This window comes from Herpailurus yagouaroundi, unplaced genomic scaffold (genome assembly GCF_014898765.1).
Source record: "Herpailurus yagouaroundi ecotype Mexico unplaced genomic scaffold, PumYag 160, whole genome shotgun sequence".
Classification (NCBI taxonomy): Eukaryota; Metazoa; Chordata; class Mammalia; order Carnivora; family Felidae; genus Herpailurus; species Herpailurus yagouaroundi.
The window spans coordinates 44,844,381-44,857,588 of record NW_024412401.1 but is presented as its reverse complement, the minus strand read 5'-3'; the positions used below and the strand labels follow the sequence as shown (position 1 = coordinate 44,857,588).

The 13,208-nt window shown below is 47.3% G+C and overlaps 1 protein-coding gene and 1 long non-coding RNA gene across 13 annotated transcripts in view; one reads left to right on the top strand and one right to left on the bottom strand.

Moving 5' to 3' along the window:
- Window positions 1-912: 912 nt before the first annotated feature.
- On the bottom strand, window positions 913-6,115 carry LOC121034937 (uncharacterized). Of its 2 annotated transcripts, none has more exons than XR_005792683.1 (3): window positions 5,876-6,115; window positions 4,675-4,836; window positions 913-1,929 (listed from the first exon to the last, which is right to left on the bottom strand). It is a non-coding gene; the product is annotated as an uncharacterized LOC121034937 (long non-coding RNA). The 2 variants fall into 2 exon arrangements; XR_005792682.1 differs by having other exon boundaries at window positions 4,766-4,836; window positions 5,876-6,109.
- TTLL11 (tubulin tyrosine ligase like 11) overlaps window positions 6,034-13,208 on the top strand; it is a 245,870-nt gene continuing 238,695 nt past the window's right edge. For 2 of the 11 annotated variants that reach the window (XM_040482192.1, XM_040482193.1), the window contains exon 1: window positions 6,083-6,664. In XM_040482192.1, coding sequence (XP_040338126.1) covers window positions 6,233-6,664 — 432 coding nt within the window. In that variant the 5' untranslated portion in view covers window positions 6,083-6,232. Of the gene's footprint in view, window positions 6,665-13,208 lie in introns of all 11 variants that reach the window. The other 9 variants (XM_040482194.1, XM_040482198.1, XM_040482200.1 and 6 more) reach the window with 8 other exon arrangements.

Here is a 13,208-nt window from a genome sequence, read left to right as displayed (position 1 = left end):
TAAGGAACTGGCTCATGTGATTATGGAGGCTGACAAGTCCTAAGAGCTACAGTTGGCAAACTGGAGCCCCAAGAGAGCTGAAGGCATAAGTCCTAGTCCAAGAGCAGGAGAAGACTGATGTCCCTGCTCATACATGTGTGCACAGTGAACAATGGCTAGTATTGTTATTCAAGAAGAAACCACCTATTTGAGAAATAGTTAACCCCAAACTGCACATGAAGCCTTCTGCGCATTCATTTTTTTTTAAATTAAGGTTTACTTATTTTTGAGAGAGTGCAAGAGAGAGAGAGCGTGTGCACAAGCAGGGGAAGGGCAGAGAGAGAGACAGGGAGACACAGAATCCAAAGCAGGCTCCTGGCTCTGAGCTGTCAGCACAGAGCCCAATGCAGGGTTTGAACTCAGAACCGTGAGATCATGACCTGAGCGGATGTCAGACGCTCAATCACCTGAGCCACCCAGGTGCCCCTACTCATTCATTGAGATTGATCACTCCCTGTTCCAGTGAACCCTGGTGCTCCTGGGTGCCCTATCACCACGTTTCTAAAAGGAGAGGAGATTTGGGATCTGAGGCTTAAGGACAAACAGCTCGCTGACCATACAAGGGGTCAGTGGGTGTGGAGGGGGTGCACCAGGCAGAGACAGCAACACTTGCAAAAGCCAAGTGGGGCAAAAGTGTGTCTGCAAATAGAGTCAGGCAGGAACTCTTGAGTTTTACTCAGAAGCTCCTTGCTGTGGGCCTTTCCTGTACCTCATCCCGCTTCAGCCTCTGCAAAAACCAGGCCTCAGGTGCCCCCTGGCGGTGGTCTTTGATACTAACAGGACAGAAACTAACACCTGGAGGACAAGCTGCCTGCATCCCTCTCCCCTGAACTGTTCCTTCCTGTCTCCCCAGAAATGGACTTGCTGCAAAAGTGATAGAACAATCAAAGAATGTTTATTTTATTTAAAAATTATATGTTTTCCAGTTATCAGAACAATGCATGTTCATTGCAGAAAATTTGGAAAATATAGAAAAAAATAAAGAAGAAACGAAGTCCTCCTAATTCCGCCACCCAGGATAAACACTATTACTATATTGGCATATTTGCTTCGTGTTTTTCTCTGCATACAATTTTCACATGGCTGAGGATTAGCGTGTATATATATTTATATACAAATACATAGACATACATATGGGTTCAGTTATGTGTAAACATTTGTTGAGTATTTTTTTTAGCTTTTATTAATTAAAAAAAAATTTTAATTCCAGTATCATGAACATACAGCATTATATTAGTTCCAGGTGTATAATATAGTGATTCAATAATTCTCTACATGACTCAGTGCGCATCATCATTGTACTTTTTAATCCCTTTCACCTCTTTCCTCCACCCCCCACCCACTACCCCTCTGGTAACCATCTGCTTGTTCTCTATAGTTAAGGGTTTGGTTTTTGGTTTCTCTATTTTTTTTCTCTTCCTTTCCATATGTTGAATATTTTTGTGCACAAAGTCCTGGTGTGGGAGTTAGCGTGGGTGTTGGGAGCCGGGTGCCAGTGTCAGACCATGCTGAGCTAGAACCCCTTACTAGCTGCGTGACGTGGGCAAGTGCCTTCTCTGAGTAACAATTTCTTTCTTGATCTGTAAAATGGGATTTCTGATGGGACCTATCCCAGGGCTGCTGTATGTAGATGGCAAGGCATATATAAAATACGCAGCACAGTGCCGGGGGCAGAGAGGGTTTTTCTTGGTAACATATCACCATGGAAAGTTTAGTCTGCCTTTCTGATTCACAGTGGAAACCTCTGGAAGTGGGATGGACTTCTGGGTCTAAGGATATGAAGACCCCAAGGTTGATACAGTTGGTCCAAATGGAGAGGCAAATTTCAACCAAGATCTCGTGCCTCCCGCACCACAGCTGTCCTCATTTGTCTCCGTATTCTTCCAGGCCCTGTGTACGCAGAAGGGTTTTTCAGCATTCTAATTGCAATGCTTGCACCAGTTTGCTTAGTGTTAGTTACATCATCAACATTTTCCTCAGCGGCTAAAGCTGTCATTGACAGCATTTGCCATGGTTTGCTTAACGATTTCCTTATTATTGAATATCTGGATTTACTTTTTCATTCATTCATTCATTCATTCACTCACTCACTCATTCATTCATTCATTCATTCAAGAAATAGTTCTGCCAGGCACTGAACTAGGCATTGGGATATAGTGGTCAACAAGAACAGTGAGCACCTTACACTTCAGGCACTTGGACTCTGGCCAGCAAGACAGACCACGTCAAATAAACAAACAAGCAAGATCCCCACGGTAAGCGTGCTGAGTGCTGTGAAGGAAAAGGAGAGAACTATGGGGGGGTGGGAGGGGATCTATTTCTTAACACATTTTTATATTTTCTGGAAGTTGTCCTAGTCTCTAATTCTAACCTGCTGTTTGCTCCTCAGCAGCTGTAACTGAAGCTTCTCTTTGAGGAGTCCCATTTGGGGTTGGACTGTCCACTAACACAGTTTCTGGAGGAGTCAGAGTTTACCAAGGTGGTCAAAGGCCTGACAATGAGCTCAAATGGGCCTCATTGTCTGTCCTCCCTTCCTCTAAGGCTTGTGTTTCAACCAGTGTGGTCTGCTCCCTGCCCCCCAAAGAGACATGATTATTCCCTTCTTAAGTCTACTTGTACAGTGCCTTTTCCTCACTGTCCTCTCAGTACGGGACCTCCACTAGCCCTGGGAGCCTTTGAGCCAATTGGGGAAGGTGTCCCCTTCTAGTGGACAAAGCCTCAATGGCTGGAGCTTGGTGGGCAGAGTACAAGTTGGATTCCAGCCCTTTTGAGGCCTCCTGGGCCACCTGCGTGACTGCACATGGCAGTCCTGCCCGCAGCCTCTGGAATGACCACCCTACCTACTTTCTTTTCTTTTTTTTTAATTTGTTAAAAACAGTTTATTTATTTTGAAAGAGGGAGAGAGTACATGCTCACGTGAGCGGGGGAGGAGCAGAGAGAGAGGGAGAGAGACAGAATCCAAGCAGGCTCCACGCAGTGCAGAACCTGACATGAGGCTCAAGCTCATGAACCATGAGATCACAACGTGAGCCAAAATTGAGTTGGATACCTAACTGACTAAGTGTGGGGCTCAAGCCCACAAACAGTGAGATCACAACCTGAGCTGAAATCAAGAGTTGGATGCTTAACTGACTGAGCCACCCAGGCACCCCACCCCACCTACTTTCTATCTATCTCATTCTTACACCATCTTGAAGACTCAAAGTTTATATTCCATCTCTTATAGGAAGTCTTGTCTAGCCTTCTAATTCACAGTAACTTCTCCATTCCTTGAACTCCTAAACAATTTTTTCACTCCTTGCCTTATTTGGCACTCAATTGTATACTGCCTTGTGATTCTTCTTGTTTTTCTCTCCTGTATTGTTCTTTCATCTGAAGAGATCTGATTTAGATAGAGAAATCACAGGTATCTCTGTAGATGTATCATTTACACTAAATCTTGAAGGAGAGATAGGCAGAGTTCTAGAGAGTGTTCTAGGCAGAAGGGAGGGCATGTGCAAAGTCCCTTAGGCAGAAGATCTTTGAGATTCAAAGCCAAATGCACATGAATATCTCTGCATGGAATGGCCTTTCCAGATTTGGCAAATGAAGTGGAAAACAACTATTAAATTATGCATTCCAGGGCGCCTGGGTGGCTCACTCAGTTAAGCATCTGCCTCTTGATTTTGGCTCAGGTTATGATCTCATGGAGCCTGCCTGGGATTCTCTCTCCCTCTCTCTCTCTTCCACACACCCCCATCTCAAAAGTAAATAAAATAAAAAAATATTCATTCACACTACTTTCTGAGGACCTCTTTGTTCTAGCCCCTGCAAATGGCATACAGAGATGAATCAGACCAGACATGTTCCTTCCCAGACTAACGGAGGAGGCTAAGATTTCTCTACAGTGTGACAGACAGACCAGGGTAGAGGGTTATCATGTATGTCAGTAGAAGAGTGGAGAGGGTAACTATTTCTTGCTTGTGGGCACTGAAGAAAGCTTATCCAAGATGGAGACATCTGAGTGGGGTCTGATGAAGGGTGACCCATGAGGAGGCTGGTGCAATGGTCAAGGCTAAAGGCCTGAATTGGGACAATGACAATAAGGATAGATAAAAGAGGAAAGATGAGAGAGACATTTCAGTGTAAAACGTATAAGACTTGGAAATGGAATGGTTTTAGGAGGCTGGGGAGAGGAATAAGTTAAGTCTCTCCAACTTTCATGCATGAATGACTGAATAAAGGCAGTACCCCTGGATTTGGTAGAGGGAGTAGGTTGGTGGAGAGAGATTGGGGAGTGGTGAGGCATTCTCCTTGGCACCACGGACAGCTCCAAGGATCTCCAGAAGACTTGAGTAGGCCAGATCAATGGTGCTTGCCCCTGGCTGCCTTAGAATCAGCAGAGGAGCTAACTTAACATACATACTCCCAGTCCCACCCAAATGTTCTGCATCAAAGTCTCTGGGGTTGGGGTTCAGGAGCCTGCATTCTAAATAAGCACCCCAGATAACTCAGGCACAGGCAGTCACATAACTACAACACTGAAATAAAGCTATGATGGCCTCCAGAGAAAGAGATGAGAGCGCCCTCTGCTGCTAAAATGACGTTTTGATCTCTTGAATTTATTGCTGGTGTATTTCAAGGCAGTTTATTTACGTGGGGAATCTCTGGGCCAAAACAACCAACCAACCAACTAACCAACCAACCAACCAAGAGACTGGGCAGATGAATAAGGAAGAGCGGCCACCTGTGAGTAGTTATGATACGGTCTTTAGTCTGGGATTCTGGGATGCTGTTAAACCTTCCCAACTGCATTCCCTAAAAAACAAAACAAACAAAAAACAATAAATGTGACTCCCTAAGGTGAGAAGGGAGAATCCTCTCCTTGCATTGGCTTTAAAGATATGTTGCAACCCAAAAGAAATGAAAGCAGGGACTTGAAAAGGGATTTGTGCACCCGTGCTCATAGCAGCATTATTCTCAATAGCCGACAGGTGGAAGCAATCCAAATGTCCATTGACAGATGAATGGGTAAAGACAATGTGGTAGATACAGGCAGCAAAAACATTATTCCGTCCTAAAAAGAAATGACATTCTGAGATATGCGACAACACGGGTGAACCGTGAAGGCATTACGCTGAGTGAAATAAGCAAGACACACAGGGACAAATATTGTATGATTCCACTCATATGTAATGAGGTCCCTAGAGCAGTCAAATTCATAGAGAAAAAAGCAGAATGCTGGTTGCCAGGAGCTGGGGGGAGGGAGAACGGGGAGTTATGGTTTAAATGAGTACAGAGTTTCAGTCTGAGATGAAAAAGTTCCAGGAATGGTTGTTGGTGATAGTTCTCACGCAGCAATGTGAACGCACTTAATGCCATTGAACTGCACACCTAAAAAGGTAAAAACGGTAAATTTTATGTTATGTTTATTTTACCACAATAAAAAGAAAAGTGACATAATAAGAAAAGCAGTGTTATTGCCCTCCAGTTGACTGGGAATGAGTAGGGCTTCTCCATCCCATAGGGCGCTCTCTGAGAACAGGGAAAGGTGTCTCCCTTCTCAGTCTGGGGCTCTCCCAGGGCCAGCCAGGTGTTTCTTTAAGCGGACAGCTAATCCCCCAGGGCCTGGACTCGTCCCGTCCATCATCAGATAGAGATGATTCCCGACAGTGCAGTTCCCTCCAGCAGGTGAGGTTCTGCCTGCCCCTTCCGACTGGGAGTTATCCCAGCGACTGTGTACGGGGTAGGGGGGAGGGTCAAGTGGGCCCTTAGTTTGAGATTCTCGTCTCTCTTCCGCAGCTCCCAGGCTCAGGAGTCCCACAAGTGCCCAACACCTTAGCACACCCCTTCTCACCTTCTGCTTCTCCAAGTTGTGTGCTCCGTCAGAAAGCCAGCGCCCTCCCTCCGGCCGGGCTCAGGCGGCTTTCCGCCCTCTTCCAAGATGGCCGCCGCGGTTTCTGTGACAGGCCCGATCACGTGGGCGCCGCCGCCTATGAGGTCGCGGGAGCTCGAGCGGCGATTGTCCCTTCCCGGGCCCCGTCCCGAGGCGGCGACTGCCCTTGTCAACCTAAGCCTGAGCGATCATGGCAACGGGCTCGGGCGGGGAGCGCGTGGCAGCGGCGGCAGCGGCGGCAGTTTGGTCGCGGGCCGGGGCGGCGGAGCGGCGGCGGCGGCGGCGGTGGCACTGGCGCTGGCACCGGCCCTGAGCGCCATGCAGCGGGGCAGCTCCGAGAGGGAGCTGGCGGCCCGGTGGGAGGCGGAGGCGGTGGCCGTGACCAAAGCGCAGGCGGCGGCGAAGCAGGTCCGCGTGGACTCGGGCGCGGCCGGGGAGCCGGAAGGCAAGACGCCAGAGGAGCAGCCCAAGGACCCGGCCCCAGCGCAGCCCCGCGCGGCCGAGGAGGGGGACGCCCGCGTTGTCCCGCGGCCGCCGCCCACGCTGCCCCCGGCCAAGCCGCAGGCGGCGCGGGCGCCGGGCCTCTGCCCGCACGGGAAGCCCCGGAGCAAGGGCCGGGGCGGCCGACGGAGCTCAGGCCGCGCGGCGGACGAGTACCACTCCCAGCGGCCCGTCACTGTGGACAGCTCCAAGGCCAGGACCTCCCTGGACGCCTTGAAGATCAGCATCCGCCAGCTCAAGTGGAAGGAGGTGAGGCCTGGCCCGGCCGCGTGGGCACGGCGGGAGGGTGGACAGTTCGACCTCGGAGGACCCGGCGCGGCCCAGGCCAGGGCTGAGGGCTGAGCTCCTGCCGAGCGCCAGGCTCCAAGTGCTCATCCTTCAAAGCCTCGCCCCAAAGTCGCTTCCTCCAGAAGGCTTTCAGCCCGCTCCAGGTCAAGTTAGCCACAGCTTCTTCCCCTGGCTCCCCTACAGCTCTGGTTTCTACCTATCAGCACTCCCCTGCATTGTAGATCTTAGCCTATTTATGTGTCTGTCTCCTCCACCAGCTTTGAGTCCTCGGGGCCCGGGACTCTTTCTTTCACTTCTTCATTTAAGTTCTGTTTGCTCAGCACTTAACTGTATAGCAGTGAACAGTTTGTACTTTGGAGGCAGACAGACTTAGGTTCTCACCACACCCTGCCACTTAGCTGTGTGACTTTGAGCAAGTCGCTTCACCTCTTAAGCCTATTTCCTTCTCTGTAAAGCGAAGCTAGTAAGTGTCTCATAGTTTTGTTAGTATTAGAAGACTCATTGCTTATTGTAGCATAGCACAAGTGTGCAATAAATGGTAACTAATCTTAGCACCGTCTCCTCTCTCTTCCTCCATCACCGTCACCATCACCACCACCACCATTATCATCAGTGCAGGAACCGTATTTTACATTCTAGGCCTTGGCATGTGGCTATAGCATGTGTCAATGAGCGGTGGCTGAAAGGGTGGATGAAGGAATGGGTTATTCCTCCCTGAGCCCATTTTAGACCTAGTGGGGGCTGGAATGAAGCACCAAAGACACCCAGGAGTGTCTGTCGCAGTTGGCTGAGTGGATAAAGCCATTTGACTTTATTTTCAGCTTCTAAGGCTTTTTAAACAGGGTTTCGGGAATATTGGGATTGTGATTAGGGCAGTCAAGTCTAGAGACTTAGATCCAGATGGTCTGCTGGTGTAACAGGAATCCGCAGCAGGTGACGTGAAAGACTCAGGTGCTTAGCTCTGTGCTTTGGCTATGGCAGACATTCAGGAATGGTTTTATGAAGCTGGAACATATGGAGAGATGGCCGCAGAAAGGATTGATGAGGTCAGAGGGTTGATGTCCCAACAGGAAGGAGACGTGTGGTTTGGAGGGAAGACAAGAATCAGGCAGGGCAGACGTCCAGGTAGGGAGGGGTTAGCCATTGGGGAAGTCTGACTCCAGGTGTCAGGGTCCCCAGGCTTGGGGCTTGGGATTCAGAGGAGGACTTCCATGCCTAGGAAACCTGGAGGGAGGCTCCCAGCTCTGGACAGGGTCCCAGGTCTGGGCCAGAACAAGATAAAATCGGAGAACTTGTCAGTGCCATGGTCCTAATAAAGAGAGAATCCAGGGACTGAAACCAGGCCACAGAGTCAGGCAAGGCTGAGAATCAGGCAAGGAGAGCTGTGCTCGGCTTAGCGCTGTGGGAGGGAGAGACATGAAGCTGGCTAGATCTTGCGAGATGGAACCAGATGGACTCAGAAACCAGCAGGCATGCATGCCAGGTTCAGGTACTCGGTCCACGGGTGTTTGCTGTGGGTGCTGACTCTGGAAATCAAAGATGCTTAAGATGTAACCCTTGCCCTCAAGGACCTTACCGTTCAGTAGGGAAAAAACACAAAGAAATCATTGCAGTGATGAGAAGGTCTTTGCTGCTGCTTCCTGAAATGCTCTTTCCCCAGGTACTTGCATGTCTTATTGTCACTTTCCATCTCTGAGCAAATGCTTCCTCCTCAGAGAAGCCTTCCCCCACGATCTGTCCCTCCACCAACCGTTCCTCTTCTTTCTTTTATCAAATAGCACAAAACTCTACCTGACACTCTGTTACCTTTTCCCTCATTAGAGTGTAAGCCCCATGAGGGCAGGGGCTTTGTTTTATTCATTGCCATATCCTCAGGTGCTTGGCACACAGAAGGTGTTCAATAAATACTTGTTGAATGGATGGATACGCTGTGTGATGAGTGTTTCCCTGTCCCTATGTAAAGGTGTACGTGCTGTGGGAGAAGAAGAGGGCCATCTCACGAAGGGCTTCCTGGAGGAGAGAGATGTGAGCTGAGTTCTGAGTGCTGAAAGGGAGTAGGAGTTATTCAGGGCCATTGAGTTCGAATCTCTGGTAGAGGGCATAGTATGGGCACAGCAGAGGCACATTTGGGGCTTTGCATGTAGCTCAGTATGGCTGGAGGTGAGTGGGCGGCAGGATGGTGGTGAGGTGAGGCTGGAGAAAGGAGCGGGGGACAGACCACAGGCCATGCTGTGGGATGTGGACTTGTTTTTTGGAAGGCTGTGTGAGCCACTACAAGATTTTAAGGTTCTTCCATTTATCGACTATGCTGGTTTGACCAGTGCGTTAAACTCTTGAAGCCTCTTAGTTTGCCTGTCTTTCAATGGGGGTGAGTTGGGCTAGTTCAGTGGTTCCCAGGCTCTCTGGTGACATCACGTCATGTTAGTCTACATGAGACCCTGGTGCTGGTAAACCCAGTGGAGTGGGCAGTTGCCAGGCATTACCTGTAACTCCCCCCACCGCCCCAACCTCGCCTTCTTCCTCTCGCCCAGAAAGTATATTGGCATATAAGTGGAGATACCCCTTCTGGTATATTTTAAAACAAACTCAGTCACAACAGGACTTTCCTATTAGATGTGTGATTATTAATGTCACTCTTCCCTATGAGTTTGTGAGGTGCTGAGGACAGGAGTGGTGTTTGACTTGTGGTACATCATAGGTATTCCATAAATATTTACCAGATGAATGAATGAAATACTTGCCACAGAGCTCACGTTTCATCTTGACACTCTAGAATGTGGAGTTTGAAAAAAGTACTGGAGTAGGTAAACTTTAAGTCCCTTCCAGCCTTAATTATGATTTTAGTATTGTTAGTACCTACCATAAAGTTGACTGCATGAAAAGCAGTCACTAACAAAGCGTAGACAGACACAACCTCTCCAGGCCTCAGTTTCCCCATATGTTTCAGGAGTGATGTTGGACAAGATCATCTGTAATGCTCAGCATTGGTGTCTGAGGACCAGGGCTGGGACACAAGGCTTGGTGTCCTTTGTATTTCGTGCAGTGCTGTTGCCGCAGGATTTGAGAGTACCCGACTGGCTGGGGTGGACGGGGAGCCCAGGTAAGAAGTGAGGTCATGAACACCAGCCAGGGTGAAAGCTCAGTGTTTCCTTTGAAAGTGCACAGTGAGGGGCGGCACCGGACAGTCCATTTAGCAGGGCAGCACTGAGCCAGCATGTGAATTCAACGTTTGCTTGGCTACAGGACACAGTCTCCCTTCCCCCTTCATTTTTTTTTTTTTTTTTTAATCACACACACATTTAACAACCAGGATAGCGAACGTCAACAGCTATAATGAAGCCTTACATAACTCTTAACCCTGTGCCAAGCACTCTTCCAAGTGCTTTATGTATCTACAGCGATTTGATTTTCCCAACAACCCAATTAAGTGCCTCATTGTCTCCATCTTACAGAAGAGGAAATTGAAGTACACAGAGGTGAACTTATCCAAGGTCATATGGCTAGTAAGTGGCATTTGCTAGTGGCTAGTAAGCTAGCATTTGAAACAGAGATGCCGTTTGAAACCAGCCTTCATTCTGGACTCTTCTCACTGTTTCCTACTGGGTCTCTATCTGCAGTCCCTGGGTTGGAGTTACACGTACGGATGTGAGTGGGATTCCCTCCTTGTCCTCCAGCAGCTTCTGGCTTGAGAGAAAGACATGCACACAATGGCGGGTCCAGTCTGGGAGTTGAATGGGTAATGGCCATTCCATACAGAATAGGCACAAGGCAGGGAGGATGGATCAGATTTTGTGTGCAGGGTGGGATTCTGTGTGCACGATGCTTAGGGAGCACGTGGGAAAGCGGGAGAGATGAAGAAGCCAGATCATGGAGGACGTCGGAGGCCAGGCCAGGAAGCTTGAGCTCCTGCCTGAATGTGATCACAGAATCTTGCCACATATAAGCTCAGCTCCTCTTGCCCACTCTCTCAGCCCCAGGTGAACCACGCCAACTCTCTGGTGATTCTGTTTTCAGTTGTATCTACTCTGGTCGGGTCTAATCCAACCATGTCCACAATGTTGAATTTGCCTCTCAAAGGAAAGTTCACAAATGTTGGCCCTGTTAACTTACAGATAAGGCGAAAGTTTATCTTAGAATAGCAAAACCAGGTTTATGGAGTCGCTATTGAAGTTGCCCACATGAAAGAGAGGGATTTTTCCTGGCTCACAGTAGTGCTCAATAAATATTTATGGAATTGTATGGTCCTCTTTCAATTGTGTGAGCCTCTCTCCCCATCCTCCTGTGTATTCTTTTGTAGTTTTGACACCATCATTAAAGAAACCCTAGGGAAAAGACACCAAGGAGAATAGCTGCCCTCCCCGGAGCTGCAGGTTGTGTATACGTGCACAGTGGTGCCATGGACACCAGCTAGCTGACGTGCGCGAGGGCGCTCAGAGATTTGATGGAAGGACCTTTGTTGATAACACCTTGCATAAGCCCCTGTCCCAAGATCTATTACAGTGTGAGTTCTTTGTTTCAGAGACTCCAAGTCATGTGTTATTTTCTGAAATTTATCCAGCCTTTCTGCAGCATGTGTATACTTATTATGTTGTCCTGTTTATAAGGTATAATATCAGTTACTGTTTATTAAATATCTGTTATATGCTAGGCATCATACTATGCACTTTATGTTCATTAAAAATTAGACATTTACTATGGATTATTTTATTTAGTCTTCACAGCAACCCTCCGAAGTAGATCCTATTATCATTCCCAAATTACAGATGAGGAAACTGAGGCTCGGGGAGAGTTTCATATAGGGCTAGCCCAAGGCCACACGGGTAACAAGTGGCAAAGCCATCCAGGGCCTGTGCTCATAGCCAGTGTGCAATCCTATACTGTCTTCTTTGCTAATCATTTGCTAAAATACACCCCACTAGTAGTTATTCTATTATTGGTAGTCCCAGATACTGAGTGAAGAAATTGAGGCGGGCACAGTAAGTAAGAGGGAGAGCCAGGGTTCATATAGTAGTCTGTCTTCTTCCAAAGCACACTTGCCGATGTGTTTTATAATTCTCCACTTCTTAACGCTCCCATTTGTCTGACTCATAACTCTCAAATGACAGCGGAGTTGCTCAGAACCAGGAGAGTGCTATTGCAAATAGGACTTAAAATAAAACACACTGAAATATATCCTACCTGGCAGGGGGAACATTTGGTGCCTGTACCTTCCAAATCCTATCTTGCTGCTGCCCACAGAGAAGAAGCTATTTGGGTGCCATTTGACTAGCTGAGTTGCCTTGCTCCTCTATGGAATGTGATCCTGCTGTATGAATTGCTGTATCTCATTCCTTCTGGAAGGTGCGGTGTAAAATGAAAAATTATATAGTTTAATCCTACCTCCCTTTCCTGTTTCAATGATAGTCCTTGCAATTTATGTTCCATTTTTTAAAAACAGCATGGTATTTAAGAACGGTTTATATCCTCTTTCATCAAATGCTCTCCTTTCAACAGACATGTCATTATAACGCCTAGTCCACCAGAATTTTCCCTTTGCCAGTTGAACTTGTCCTTCCATAAAAATCACAATTCACTACCACTGTTGTTTGAACAACATGGTATATGTAATAGCTTCATGAAGCCACACGAACACCTTCAATAGTCCTTTAAAAGACAACAAATTCCAGGGGCTCACATTCAAGTTCTATAGCTAGTACAAATTAAAATTTTGGTTTTTGTGGTCAATAATTGTCAGAACCGTTTCCCAGGTTATGTAAGCATACCCTCTATTGTAGATAGCCTCAGTTTTGGTAGCATTCTGGGTTCTGGTTTTGAGCCAGCGGAAGTTGAATGCAAAAATCCAATAATTCTCTTTCTCTTTTAAATCTATTCTTTGACAAGGACATATTGTAATAGTAACTGCCTGCTCTTTAAGTGCCTTTTTCTCTAGAAGGGAAGTGGTGTGTCCTGGAGCTAGCTAGCATGGACTTTGGATTCAGACAGTTAAGTGAAAATCCTCGCTACTAATGACTTGTGTGACCAACCATGTACTAAATATAGAATCTGAGCCTCAATCTCTTGAACTGTAACAACGGGCAAGTGATACTTACCGTGCAGAATTTTTGTGACATTAAATAAGGGAATGCATGTAAATTGCCTTAACCCAATGTTTGACACACTTGTCAATATTGAGTAAATGTTATTTTATATTTTTCATCCTTTGAGCAATTGCAGATGTGGGTTATTTGATCTACTTAAAAAATTTTTTTAAAAATGTTTATTCATTTTTGAGAGATGGAGAGAGACAGAGTCTGAGTGGGGGAGGGGCAGAAAGAGAGGGGGACAAAGAATCTGAAGCAGGCTCCAGGCTCTGAGCTGTCAGCACAGAGCCTGATGCGGGGCTTGAACTCAGGGACAGCGAGATCATGACCTGAGCCGAAGTTGGATGCTTAACCAACTGAGCCACCCAGGTGCCCCTGATCTATTTTTTTTTTTTTTTAATTTTTTTTTTCAACGTTTATTTATT